The 15200-nt window shown below is 44.8% G+C and overlaps 1 protein-coding gene across 3 annotated transcripts in view; it reads right to left on the bottom strand.

Annotated features, from left to right (window-relative positions):
* Positions 1 to 15200, bottom strand: part of DAPK1 (death associated protein kinase 1) — a 181415-nt gene that overhangs the window by 75112 nt on the left and 91103 nt on the right. For all 3 annotated transcript variants that reach the window (XM_090274248.1, XM_090274247.1, XM_090274249.1), the window contains exon 3: positions 10019 to 10240. In XM_090274248.1, the coding sequence (XP_090130374.1) occupies positions 10019 to 10240 (222 nt within the window). The remainder of the gene's footprint in view (positions 1 to 10018; positions 10241 to 15200) is intronic.

The following is a 15200-nucleotide window of genomic DNA, read 5'->3' as shown; positions in this document are numbered from 1 at the left end:
ATCTACCACCTGCACAAGAACCAAGACTTCCAGCCTCGGGCACTGTCTCCACTTCCTCATTCCAATAACATCTTTTTTAAAAAGGAAAAATGAGGAAAACAAAAGGATGATGTTTCAAAAAATGTAGTTCTCTTTTAAGAATCTGTGATGAGAAAAAAAAGAGCATGAGATAAAATAGATCCTAACTATTGAGAGACAAACTGTATATTCTTCAGTTTGTTGTGAGGCGCCAGGAAGTTTGGATTGCAACTACTTACCCACAGCACCTGGGTTGAGGGTCAAAAGGACTAGAGACTAGAGGTATTTCTTTTTAATTTATTTATTTTTAGAGAGGGGGAAGGGAGGGAGAAAGAGAGGGAGAAAAACACTGGTCGGTCGCCTGTGGGGACTGAACCCGCATCCTAGGCATGTGCCTTGACCAGGAATCCAACTGCCTACCCTTCGCTTTGTGGGACGACAACTAACCAATGGAGCCGCATTAGTCAGGGCGAGGTATTTTCTATTTACCTCTCCAGATCCATGTCCCATCCTTCTCCATCCACTTCTGGGTCCAGAGAGGCTGCTCATAAGAGATTGAATAAATAGGTTCCCTTGTCAATTGGCTTCTAGTTTGGTCTAGCCCACAGGTAGCACCAACAAGGAAGGAGACGGAGGTCAACCCCACCCGCTTGCTGCCAGGTTGCTGTGAGTTGGCCAAGTGCCCATACTGAGGGCTCAGCTCAGGTCAGGCGGTTCTCTTCATGAAGTTATCCTTTCCAGGTCTAAGGGTGGTGGGAATGCCTTGCTATCACCAGTCCTAGGGTGCTGTCCTGTCACTTGTTTTCTTTCCTTATCCTTTAGGACACTTAGTCAAGAGTTGTTGTCTAAAGCCCAAGTAGGTACATTGGCATCTCACAAAGAACTTACTGGCTCCTGAGCCACATGAGACACTTTCATCACATTGTCTTGTTCTTGCTCTATTTGGACTGTCCGCACATTTATTGGGCCAAGCACAGTCTCAAGTGCTGTGGGTGCCAAAGTAGGACACAGTCTTGCCCTCAAAGAAGCATATCAAGGAGAAAAATATGCACATGCAGCTGTAACCAGAGCCCTCACAAAGCCATCCTGGACTTCAGTCCCACAGGAACACTAGGACATTCTCTGCCCTCTCCCAGCATCACAGAAATGCTAAGAAATGAGGGGCAAGAACAACAGGGTTGTTGAAGCAGCAGCTCTGGAGAGAGAATTGGAAAGGTCCTTGAAGTCCCCCCTTAGCTTTCAAAAGCTACTGAGTCACTGCTTGGAAACCGAGGAGGACAAATGCAGCTCAAGAACCACGGGGACATGAGAAGCACTGCCCCAGGAGGTAGAGGTCAAGGTGACTGGCAGCCCTAGATGAGGAGGGGAATGAGTAGGGCATGCTAGGAATGCCCTGCCTACTCCAAGGTAGTCCTTTTTATTTAACTCACTCCTCCTGTGCCCCCGGAAGAGTAGACAGCTTAGAAAAGATGGACAATGGGACCTATGTGGGCTCAGCAGAATTTTGGGATTCAAATAACAACAAAATTCCCTCCCAAGAAAATACTGTCTGAGCATTAGAATCTCCTACCCTTATAGCTGGGTAGGATGGGCATTGCCTTCTGAAACCAGATTGCTGTACCCAAGGATTAAATGAGATAATGCAAGGGAGAGACCCACGGTGTTAACCCTAAACATCAAGTGAAGTGCAGCTCTCCTTTCTCTCCAAGGAAAGCCCCTCTCATGCTTCTTCTACATCCTCTCTCTCAAGGCAGTTTGCAAAGACTCACACCAAACTGACATGCCTGAAAAGAAGTGAATGTTCTACCCTATGTTTCTGAAACAACCAATTCTACTTGAATTTCTGTATCACAATATTGGGGGAAAGACATTACCGACACTCTGTCATCTAGGGAGGACCAGGTCCCTTAGTCTATGTCTCACTTACACCTAATTTCTTTAAGACAGCAGCATTAGCGCAGCACCGTAGCCACGCCTAGAACTGCATTCACGTAGAGTCTCCAAAGGAAATTCAAATTTCAGGACGGAACAAGCACCTGCTTAGTTACTGTTGTCCCCCCAGAGTCTGTGGTTCCTCAGTGGCACTGTAGTGACTTTGGCCACATTGAAAATAACTTACACACAACTATTTGGAAAAACAAACTAAGAGGAAAAAGCAATATAAGGGTTTTTGTTTTTTTTTAAAAGTATTTCCATTTGATTTTTAAACAACATTTGGCAATGACACGAGGCCTTCAGGGGTTCAAGGATGGTCGGGAGAGATTGTTATTGGCCTGCCCTGGACACCAGCCTAGTGAAGGAATTCTACCCATGACCTATGTTTTGGTCTCTCTTCTGGGGCACCAGCTAGGGGTGAAGCCTCCCCAGCTTCCTGTACCCAAAGCTGATCTCAACCCCAGAATTTTGAATGTGGCAGTACTTAGATGTGGGCCATGTGGCCAGCATGGAGGTGTGGGCTAAGCCTGGGCCACCAAACCAGCAGCGCTCAGCCTGGGAGGGACCTGGGCTCTGGGCGTGGGGAGGCAACCGAGTGGGGCAGGGAGCCTGTGACTGGGACAGCCTCCACCATGCAGAGCAGAAGCTGGGGCCAGCAAGGAGAGGGAACAAAGCAAGAGGGGAAACTGGAATGTTGGGGGAGTCAGCTGAAGCCACAATTCTACAGTTCCCTCCTGGGGCATCTTCTCAAAGCATTGGTTAGGGAAGTGGTTGACCAAGGCAGGAAGAATAATAAGATTTGTGATATGGCTGTGAGTTTCCAAGAGGAAGTGTGAACAGTTCTTAGGGATTTTGACTACCCCAGAGAGTCATATGGTAGAGTCTGCAGCCCCTGGGGAGGGGTCTAAGAATAGCCATGACCAGAGCTACAGAAGTCCCTAAGGTTGGCTGGCGGGCAGTCAGTTACCCCAGTTGACCAAACCTTAACGATTATAGGGCTTTCTTGAAAATGAGCAAAAAGTACCTTCTATTTATAACCTATGTATACAGCACAGAGCACATCAAGCCAGATATTAAATTATGACTATATAATGAAAACTACAGATCTATGAGCTCAGATAGTACATGCGGTTTGCTTTTATAATTTATATTGTCCCAACTTTTCGAAGATCATCCGGAAATAGAATAATCCACCTAAATGAGCAAAAATGCCCATTCAATAAACATTAAGGAAATACTTTACAAGTGAACTGGCAAGAACTTAAGAGCGTGGGGGAAGGAGTCCATAACAGGGCTCTGTTTCTCAAGAGTGCCTGGATGGAAAATCACCTATTTTATGTGGTTTAGTTCTGTTGTGAAAGGTGAGACTGTTGCCAAATGCACTTTCAGATCTCTGTTCTTGCCTAATCGTAGCTATCTGAGGGGGCAGATGCCAAAAGTGTAACCCAGAACAGTTCTTGAAATTACCTTTGTGAATAAAAACAAAAGTTCAAAAAGTCAGAAGCGCTGGCTCGAGCTCAGGGAAGAGAGAACAAATGTAGCAGCAAGAAAAAAAAAAAAACATTTAAGAAATCTGAGCGTGCTTTTGTGCCTTGTGAGGACTGGGATAGGGGCAGAGCATGGTGGAGGTTGGGGGACCAAGAGGCCTCGGCCTCAGGCTCACCTCATTTACCAGCACCACTTAGGGCCCCGTGGCTGCATTCAGCTTAGCACAACTCTCACTTATATATCATCACTTCAATCACTGTATCTACTTCTTCAAAGGCTCTTGCAATTCTGGATCTGCTGACGGTGCAACATGAATTCATCCCCGGATGTCTACTGTGCTGAGAGAGAATGAAAACATTCGTATTCTTACTAGTTTGCATCTGGGTTTGGCCATGAAGGAGAGAGTGAGCCAACTTCACGATGGTGCATACAGTGGTCTAATGTTGCACAAATGTTTCAATACAACTCGACAGTTGTTTGCTATGAACAAACTGAATTCCACAAATGATTAACTCAGCCAAAGTCAAAAAGAGAGCTCAGAAAGGGAGCTGTTGTGCCATAGGTATAGAGTTTCAGTTTTGCAAGTTAAAAAAGTTCTGGAGATCTGTTGCACAACAAAGTGCTTATAACTAACGCAACCGGGTTGTACACTTGAAGATGGTTAAGATGGTCAATTCTATGTTGTGTTTCCTACTAAAAAATTTTTACTTTTTAAGTAAAAAAAAAAAAAAAGAATGCATTATTCATTCCATGCCCTTGCACTTGGCTACAACCACAGTATGCTTCACCAATTAACTTGAATTTCCTGGAGAAAGAAAAGAACACATGCATGCTGGCTAAAAAGGGTTAATTAACAATCTGCTTTAAATTCCAAGCAGAACAAATAAAGGGAAAATTTTATGGTTGGAGAACTCAAGCTGGCCTGATTTCTTTGAAACTATCCCCTATGCCAATACGTACATGGCAAGTCTAGGATCTTTAAAAAAAAAAGTATTTATTTACAATTTTATTTATTTATTTATTTAGAGAGGAAAGGAGAAAGAGAAGGAGAGGAATATCACTGTGTGGTTGCCTCTCACATGCCCCAACTGGGGACCTGACGTGCAACCTAGTCATGTGCCCTGACTGGGAATCGAACCAGCGACACTCGATTCCCAGGCCAACTCTCAATCCACTGAGCCACAGCAGCCAGGGCCAATTCTAGGATTTTTACTTGAAATCTTAACAGGGCAACCTTTCAGATGGGTATTCAAAGCTGTCCTGGAGCAGGCTGAGTTGGGGTGATGTCCACTCCTGCCTTAAGTTAGACCAAGAACCACCCACCCCTCTCCCATCCTCCTCTGCCCAGGCTTCTGCTGGGAGCGTGATTCACATATCACATCCCTTCTCAGGGGCCTGATGGAACCAACATGATTATGTGTTTTATTTTAATCAAGGTTACAGAATTTCAGATTCAACTAGTGTTTCTGTATTAGTTTGCTGGGACTGCTGTAACAACAGAAATTTATTATCTCATAGTTCTAGAGGCCAGAAGTCCAAAATCAAGGTGTTGGTGGTCTTAGTTCCTCCTAAGGGCTCTGAGGAAGTATCACTACAATCCTCCTCCTTCTAATGGCATTCTCCTGGCCTTCCTTCTTCTTACAAGGGCAGTGGTCATGTGGGATTAGGGGCCCACCTTACTCTGATAAGACATCATCTTAACAAATGACATCGGCAATGACCCTATTTCCAAATAAGGTCATATTCTGAGGTAAAGCGGCTTAAGACATCAAGACAGCATTTTTGCACTAGCTGGGAATTTGTTTAAAATGCAAATTTGTGGGCACCTCCCTAGACCCACTGAATCAGAAACTCTGGAATTGCAGGCCAATTGACAATGTGTAGTCTAACAAGCTTTTCATGTAATTCTGATGCATGCTAAAGTTTGAGAATCACTATTTCAAATCATACTGTATATTTGAAAAATCATTTTGGAATGCTAAGTGTGTATCTTGCCCTTCTAACAGAATTACTATCCCTTTGGGGCTGGTCTCTGACTGTATTTATCCCACATTGCTTCTCCCACTGCCGTGAGCAACTAAGACTTATTGCTTACATAAACAAACTAACAAACACATATTGCTTTAGCAGGCTAGAATCTGGAGGTCTGTACAATCCACATGTATCCTTTAGATAGGTTTTGTTCTGTCTTCCCATGAATACTATGAACTAATTGCCAATGTTAAAAACCTAGATTACAGAGTTTTCTTGAAAAAAAAAAAAAAGGCAAGATCTGGCAATCACTGGATCCAAAATTCCACACAGCAACAATCAACTGATTGGTGGCTGCCTCTCTGAAGTGGGGTGTGAGGGTTCCAGGTAGCCACAGTCCTTACCATTCCTTGATGCCTCCCTGACACGGGGGCTTTATGCAGAGCAACCTCCCTCATTTCCATCACCTGTATGGCTCCTAAACACATTTAGATCTAAACCGTTCTGGAGAGAGGGAAGCTAGACAAAAAAATGCATCACTATCCACAGCCTGAAATGCTCTGTTGTTTCTGAGCAGCAAGCTTAGAAATGAAATTTCAGAAGCCAGTGTCTCTGATTAGCACCAACTCTGAGTTTTGGGAGTTTTGCTTCATTTTTCATCAGGTAATGGGGCAAGTTATGAAACGACTACAGCATGGAAGATCCAAGTTTTGCAGCACCTTGCTGTGCGACAGCGCGTGGGTGAGTGATATCACGGGAAAGAGAGATTTCGTATGGGCACGACTTCAGGAGCAATGGGATGCGGAGGACACGAGACCGAGACTTTGAGACATCACGTATGCCTCTTTTGAGTGTGTGCTATGCTGAGCTGCAGCAGCAGACCTGCTGGGAAAACATTATTTCCCAGGGAAGCAAGTGGGGGGAAAATTCATTCTTTAAAACTTTCAGAACTTAGACACATTTGAAAGGGCAGATCCTGAACTAGGTTTGATAATTGCCTTTAAGGCAGACACCCAATAGTTTTGTACAAAGACAGAAAAGACACCATTTCTGTACCTCGCCCAGGACACTGGGGGCAGTTGATGCAAAGGTGAGTGAATTGGTGATTTGGGGTCTCTGTATCTCAGTGGTGAGGCTGTGCGTGGAGTCCCGGGGTGAGAATACTGGGACAAGTTTTCGACAAGGGCACAGCTTCATAAGTAAGCATCTGGAAGCAATACTTGCCACGAATCCATCCCCCAGCAATAAATCAGAAAAATAATTCAGACAAATGACCACTGTAGCGTCGCAGGATTATTTTCTGACAAATTCTTAAATTTTATTCTCTCCTTAACCACAATTTCACCTCAGCGTCCTTAAGAAAGAAGAGATGGAACATGCGCTGTGACTAAGTCTTCCTTCAAAGTGTTAGGATTTAGAACTGTAGGTGGAAATGGGGTTCCACAGAAAGTAAGTATCACAGGATGACCTGGTAGTAAATTCTTAATGAGGCAGGTCATGGTGGGTAGTCATGCCCTAGACCAATAACTTCTCCTTTTTCTTTTTTTTTTTTTAAAAGATTTATTTATTCTTAGAAAGAGGGGGAGGGAGGGAGAACGAGAGGGAGGGAAACATTGACTACAAGAGAAACATCAGTTGGTTGCTTCTCAAATGCACCCCCAACTGGGGACTGGCCTGCAACCCAGGCATGTGCCCTGACTGGGAATCGAACTGGCAACCTTTTGCTTTACAGGATGATGCCCAAACAACTGAGCTACACTGGTCAGAGCAGGCCTACAACTTCTTTAGTCAAAGGTTTATCTTTGCCTTAAGCAAGTCCTGTTTATTGCCTTTATGCATCTAGGTTAACACACCTTTGAAATAAGTGTAACCACCCTCAAGAGGGCACATAATCTTCCCATGGGGAAGAGGCCATAAGGCCTCTCCTGTCCCTTCTAATAGCTGCTCTTGGTGAGTTTGCTCAACTTTTATTCAAGATCACCACCCAAAAAACTATGTAATGGTGTGAGCCAGTATACACCTACTAGAAGGGTTACGATTGAAAAACAAATACTGATAATACCAAGTGCTGGGGGTGGAACTGGAACTCTCATCCTTTGCTGGAGGGACTGAAAAATGGGCAGCCACTTTAGAAGACAGTGTGGCTGTGTCTTAAAAAGTTATACATTCATTTACCACACAATCTAGCAATCCCGCTCAGGTATTTACCCCAAGGCAATGAAAACTTAGGTTCACACACAAGTCTCTGTGATTGTTTATAGCAGCTTTATTCACGGTTGCCAAATACTAGAAACAACCCAAATGACCTTCAATGGGTGAATGGATAAACAAACATCATGCAGTGAAACACTATTCAGCAATAAAAAGGACAAAAGAACTCATGGACAAACTCAAAAGCATTATGCTGAGTGAACAAAGTCAGTCTCAAAAGACTGTATACTGTACAAATCGACTTATGTGACACTTTCAAAAGGACAAATAGATGGAGTATAGCTCAGTGGGTGCTTGGGGGTGGGGCTGGAGGTAGAGGGTGGGTATGGCTATAAAGGGATTACTACAAGGGACTTAGGGGGAGATGGGACTGTTTAAATCCTGACTGCGGTGGTGGTTACATGAAATCTACGTGTTACCTTCCATAGACTTGCACCACTTTTCTCCAACATCAAGTTTACTATACAATAATTAAAAAAATTTTTAAAACCAAATCAGAAAAATAATTGTGATTATGCATAGCATAAATGTGCCATTTAATGGAAAATATCTCTGGAATGGAGTCAGTCAACAGAAGCGGAATCCAGAATATACACCTGCACATGGGAATGAGGAGGGCAGTAGCTCACAGGCATCGTGTGTACAGTTTGGTATGTATAAAGGGTACGTGGCATTCTTGAGTCAGTAGGCACAACCTGGTAATTCTCTGAAAAGGCTAAACAGCTGTGATCTGGAATGTTTCTTTACTGGGAACTTTGACTTCGTGATCTCTTACAACAGCCTTAAGGGAGGGAATTTCGGCTTAGAGATGATAAAGGATTTACCCCGATTTTCATCTTGGTTCCGTCTGATTCCCCAGTGGCCACATAAAGCCACAGAATGGATTATACATGATTCCTCTCTTTTCTCGGCTGTACTTTGAGCAGGCTCCTTCATTCTCTGTGCTCTTAAAGTCTTGCTCTTCCTTTAAGCAGTGATTGGGGAGGAGGGGGTATTGTGCCCTCAAGAGACATGTGGCAATGTCTGGAGATACTTTAGTTGCCACAGCTGGAGGGGAAAATGCTACCAGAGATGCTGCTAAACATCCTACAATGTATAAGATGGCTCTCTGAAAAAGTAATTATCCAGCCCCAAAGGTCACCAGTGCAGAGGTTGAGAACTTCTTGGTTTAAAGGAATAAAGAAAGGAAATATGTATTAAACATGTCCATGAGCCAGACGCTATACTAGGTACTTTTAAATTCTTATCTCCTCGAGGCCCTTTTGAGGTAGGTACTCCTAACCTCAATTTACAGTTAAGAAAGTTATAGCTCAGACACATAAAGCAATGTGCCCAAGCTCCAGCAATGAGGCACGGAGCTGTGGGCACCCAGGATTCCCTCAGTGTGGTGTTGTGGGATCAGGGGGACTCTCTGTTAACCTCCCTCACTTCCATCTCCTCTAGTCTCCAAGATCACCTCTTAGCCTTAAGTGACATGCAAACCAGGGGAGCTGTTGGGCTCGCAGAAGAGAAAACCTGAATTCTAGAGGCTCTCAGGAAATGAGTGGGGCCTCTCTCTCATCACTGAGACCACCCAGGACTGTTCATCAGGGGTCTCCTTTTGCATCATCCATCCCTCCGCCCTCAGGGCACTGATGTCCCCCCACCCCCACCCTCCAAACAGCCCCGAGGCATTCCCAGGCAATCGCTCTGGGACAGCTTCCTCTCCTCTCCCGCCAGCCTGTGTTGCTGGACTGGTCACAAAGAGTGGGGCTCTCAGACAGCAGCTGGGGACAGGGAGATAGTCACAGAACACCATGCTACAATCGGTTTCCCACAATAACATCTGAGGGGCAGGGTGTGCCTCAGACACTAAGCAAACTGCTTTAAAAACAAGTTTCATAACCACTTCCGAGAGATTCTGGTTCAGTTTGACCCATTCATATAATGAGTACTGACAGTTCCAACAGTTGAGAATGGGTGTGTGTGTGTGTGTGTGTGTGAGAGACAGTTCCAACAGTTGAGAACAGGTGTGTGTGTGTGTGTGTGTGTGTGTGTGTGTGTGTAAGATAGAGGGAGGAGGGAGAGACAAGGGGGGAAGAGAGGAAGCAAGGGACTAAAGAAGACGAGAAAGACATACCCGTAAAAGCTTAACATAAAACTCAGAAAACTGATGATCTCGAAATAAAAGAACTCTTGAGACTGAGGGACCCTCCTGCAAATCAGACGGGAGCACATGAATGGTCTTCAAGATGCCTCCAGGTAACTGCAGCTAGGCCTCTGGGCAGGAAACGCACCCTAGTTCTGAACAGTCCATTCCGGACCGGGCTCCGGGGCTGACCGCTTTGCTAACCCATCTTCATCCCGGCCCGTCCTCGCCTCCCAGCCCCTCCACAGCCGCGCAGACGGCACTCACAGTTCCAAAATCAGGATGACATCCGTCTTGTTCTCGTACACCTCGTGCAGGGTGATGACGTTGGGGTGCTCGATCTCCTTCAGGATGCTGACCTCCCGCTCGATGTCCTCGCGGCTCACGCCCCGGCGGCTGGATTTTGTCCTCCTTTTCTTGATGAATTTGGCGGCGTACTGCAGACCGGTGCTCTTCTCGCGGCATTTCTTCACGACTGCAAACTGCCCGCTGAAGAAAGAAGGGAGCGGGTCATTTATACATTCCTTTTTGTTCACTAAAAAAAATTGAGCAAGGATATGCTTTGGGGGAGGGAGAGCAATGGAATTGTGAGTAGAAAAGTCCAAATTACGGGCAATTAACACAGTAAATAGGGATATTTCTTATTATACTTAAGTTTCATTAATGCAGTTTCTTTATGAACACTGTTGCAAGGGATAAAAATTATTTTCTTGAATTAAGTTCTGTCGAATGGGTAATAATGCCTCTACCTCTCTGCTCACCTCCTTCCCGCCCATTTCAGATTTGGGGACAGCAGGAAGGAGTTCCTGCATCAGACCTCACTTCCAACAAACTCTCCTCCTGTATGTTTAGGGAAACAAGAGATGGAAACCAGGGAATTGGTAGGAAAATATAGAGAGCCCTGATTCTGATGACATATGTCTAGCACCAATATTTATCAACTGAAATACCCAGAACAACAACTAAAAAGCTATATATTTTTTTCACACTTTGGGAACTGAGAAGCCCTATGTACTAGACATCTGCTGGTTGCCCCTCCAGCATCACCACCCACCCTCCTCTCCCCTTTCCAATATCTACTGGCTATCTAGGGATTTTTGTGGTTCTGGGAAGCTGACTATACCTACAGCTATAGAAATGTATCATGTGACCTAGGCTAAGCCAATCAGTGCACTATATCTTCCTGGCTCCAGTGATAGGCACATGACCTAAGTAAGACGTTCCAGAGAGTATTTTGACAAAGACATTTTCTGAGACTCTTTGATCCCCCAAAGCTGCTGCCAGACACCTTGGGACCATGTGAGGAGCCACTCTTCGATTAAAACCAATCACCACTGCAGACAGAGCCAGGAGAAGGAAAAAAAAAACAAACCTAGGTCTCTGGTAGCACCATGGAGTACCTAGATCAACCCTAGCCTGAAGCCAACAGCCTTCAGATTTTTCAGTCTGATTCGTGTTTTCTATTTCTTGGAGAGAAAAGCATCTTGTCCATCCTTTGCAACTGCAAATAACCTCCTATGCACATATAAGAGATTATAATAAAATAACTTGACATAAAATAAAAGGTGAAGATGAATATATAAGTGAGTGAGGTGTTGAAAGGTAAGTAGGCTACTCTGAATGTAGGTGAAACCCAACAGAAAGATAGATGTTCCCGTGTTGACCCTTCTTCCCTAGTGCCCAAGGCAGGGTTGATCTGCCCATCATCACAGGCTCTGTACATTTCTTGGCACCTGCTGCAGAACTGCTATGTAGAACATTATCACAGCTATTTTTATCTAGCTTTATTCTCCTCACATGCAAACAAAAGGGGGTGGGGAGAGAAAATAAAATTAAGGGTAATATTTTGATGCTGAAGAATGGATACTTTAAAATGTTACTCATTTATTTTAGCAGCAGGAGGCCAGTGAAGAAAAAACACATAGTGAAGGATTATTTTTATAGCAGTGTCACTTTTTTTTGCATGACAGATTATTAATACCCTCTTTCCCCTGCCGCAGGATAGCAGAGAAGTTGAAGAATAAATCACACTGGTATGCTAGCAGAGATAGCCTGTAAACTCATGACCTTAAAGAGCCACGGGATCTATTATGGCTTTATTACAACCATTTGCTTATTTCTCTGGGGGGTGGAAGAACTGGGCTGCCTGTCTATGGAGGGGTAGGGAGTGGGCAGCAGAGAGGGGTTCATAAAGAAGAGAAGGAACACAGCCCCACTCCTCACAAAGATGGTATCATGTCCCTACTGAGGCCTCGCAAGGAGCCCCAGGACAGGGAGGAGGCAGGGAGCACTGCGCAGCACAGGACCTTCAAACCACTAACAACAGTGCTTCCAGGGGCTGGGCCAGGATGCCGTTCACGGGTCACACAGTCACCGCAACTTGTCTCAGGCTCTGTAAAACTCAAGGCAGGCTCTGTGGTTGGAATCACGTTGTTTTAAAAACCAAAGCAAAGCGCCACAAAAAGAAATAAAAGCCTGCAGGTGAATCACAAAGAATTTAAATGCAAGCCTAAATTTAAAGACTCTCTGAGTGTGTTTTCATCTAAATGTTCCATTGTTTCCCCCTTTTAATTACGGGAAGGTGGGAGCATTGGGGACCAACAACCCTAACAGCTGGGTTAAAGTGAGTTCCAAACATGTGTGTTGAGGCTAGGAGTGTGTGCACAGGTCGAAGCTCACTATGCAGCCCAGGTTTGCAGTGAAACATCTGGAATGCCACTTTCTTACTCACACTTTGGGGTTCCCAGGAAGGGGGAACAAGCAACAGAAGGGGGTCTAAGGTGTCAGCAGGTGGGAAAGACCCCCCACTCAGGAGAAGTGGAATCTTATTGCTGCATAACTCTATGCATTTGTCCAGGCTAACCTGGGCTGCAGAGTAGGTTAAAGAGGGTTTGGAATTATGAGGGGCATTTTCCAGGCCCATCTCAATGTCATCTCTTTAATGACACTTTTCCCTATTTATCTCTGACTCCCCAACAACCTGCCCCCACCTCCTTGCTCCAACCAGCTCTCTCTCCCACACCACACCCACAGAGAACCTCAGACCCTTCTGTGGTACTTGCCCTTTTCTGTATGTTTCTTGGCCATTCCACCTCTCCTGAGACTAATTCCTTGAGGACAGAGGGCTGCCAGGGGCATCTGTCCATCCCAGTGGTTACTGGGTGTGGAGCTCTTCCAGGAGCTCAGGCAAGTGCCGACATGCTCCCCTTCTATTCTGAACCTATAATCCTAAAAAGCAGGTGTTAATTTGAAGGTGCTTCATTATAATTCAATAACTGTAGGGCTGGGGGCACAGACCGCCTGTGTCGGAACCTTGGTTCCACCGTCCACTAGCCATGTGACTGCGGGCTTACTATTGAATGCTTGGTGCCTAAGTTTTCTTTATCTGCAAAGCGGGTATAATAATTATGCCAGCCCAGGAGGGCAGCTGGAGGGGAAAGGAAAGGTTTAAATGAGCCACAATGCATCAAGTAGTTAGAACAGTGCCTGGCTGTAAGCCTTCAATAACTGTTAGCTTTGATGAACCTTTGACAACTAGATTATTTTTTAAAATTATTTATTTATTTGTTTGTTCCTTTATTTTATTTTATTTTATTAGAGAGAGGGGAAAGGAGAAAGAGAGGGAGAGAAACATCACTGTGTGGTTGTCTCTCACTTGCACCCCCAACTGGGGACCTGACGTGCAATTTAGTCATTTGCCCTGACTGGGAATCGAACCAGTGACACTTGGCTCACAGGCCGACGCTCAATCCACTGAGCCACAGCAGCCAGGGCTGACAACTAGATTTATTGTCATTAGCTCATGGTTGCTTAAATCCCCAAGTGTTGCAGTATAACACCCCCAAATATCACCTCTCCTGACTGCCTGGGGAAAAGAAGCCTGAAAGAAAAAACAAAGTAAGCTACACAGTTCAAGTGTATAAACCTACAGCGAAAGCTGGCCACTGGCTTGCATCTTTAAACCCATCACCCGCTCCCTCCCTCTCTGGCCCCCTCAGAGGGAGCCCAGAGCCAACTGCTGCTCAGTGCTGCTGGGGCCTTGGGCTCTCACCTGGGAACTCAGTCACTGGGAGCCCAAGGGCAGGCAGGACACCCACATGTGGCCCACGGAGGCCTTGCTGTGTGTTCGGTAACCTGGGCAGGGAATGTTTATAGTGTCATCTCCATAGGCAGCCAGCAAACTGAGGACAGGCACCTTGGAGAAAGAAACTCTCCTCTAAGAACAGTCATTTTCTTGGGAGGCCTAATTCGAGTTCAACGGTTGGTTAATTGCTGCTCCCCTTTCCTTCCTGGGCAGCTGGTCCAACCCACTCCCCCTGACCACTGACAGCTGAAAAAAACAATTTGTTTTTTATTTTTATTTTTTGGCAAAGGCTTCTAAATCATGAGTTCCCAGAGTACCAACCTGACACTACTTCCAGGGTGAGCTGTAAGCAGGGAGAAGTAAATGTGCACAGAGAAGCAAGGCCACCTGTGCAGCTCACTTGGGGACTGCCTGTCGCCCCAGCCCCACTCTCGTTACAAAGACTTGAGGCTCCTCAGTGATTGACATCCAGCTGCAGTAATGGTTCAGTGGGAGGGACAATGTACCTTTCTTACTAGAAAATAGAAAACTCACTGTATACTAGAACATTTAATTGACGAAACAGGGGTACAGGTGATCCTTATTTTTTGCAGCATCCATATTTGCAAATTCACCTACTTGCAAAAATATATTTGTAAACCTTACAATCAATACTTGGAATGCTTTCACCGTCACTTGCAGATTTGAGTTGCCTGATGAAGTTGATCAAGACAACACTCAGCCTTCTTGTTTCAGCTCTCATACTGTAAACAAGTGTCCTTTTTGTGGTCTGTTTAGTGCCACTTTTTTTCTTCATTTTGTGCTATTTATAATTGCCCCCAAGCACAGTGCTTAAGTGCTTTCCAGTTTTCCTAAGTACAGAGGCTGTGATAAATCCTACAGAGAAAATACTGTATGTGTGTTAGATGAGCTTCATTCAGCTGTGACTTGTAGTGCTGTGGGCTGTGAGTTCAGTGTTAATGAATTAACAATATGTATTAAATAAGGTGCCTTTAAACAGAAACACATAAAACAGGGTTATGCATAGATCTGTTGTCAAAAATGTTGTGATCAGAGGCCAGTGGAACCTAACCCTGTATTTTCTTCAGGACCAATGGCTCAGTATTTGCTAATTCTGTGTTTGTGGTGAATTTATAGAATGTGACTACCATGAATAATGAGTATCAGTCATATGTTGTTTTTAAAAAAATGCACTAACACTCTGTCATCTAATAACTGACAGAATAGTTTGTTGCTCTAGGTACAAACAGCCAAATTCATTTTGACATAAAAACTTTCAGTTAATTGTAATAACCATTTACCTACTGCTCATGGTCAGATAACGTACAAAGACAAGGAGACACACCCCTGCCTTAAATAGCTTTA

Source organism: Furipterus horrens, unplaced genomic scaffold, assembly GCF_987537825.1.
Source record: "Furipterus horrens unplaced genomic scaffold, mFurHor1.1.pri manual_scaffold_4, whole genome shotgun sequence".
NCBI lineage: Eukaryota > Metazoa > Chordata > Mammalia > Chiroptera > Furipteridae > Furipterus > Furipterus horrens.
The sequence above is the reverse complement of the archived record's forward strand: the minus strand, read 5'-3'. Positions and strand labels throughout refer to the sequence as shown.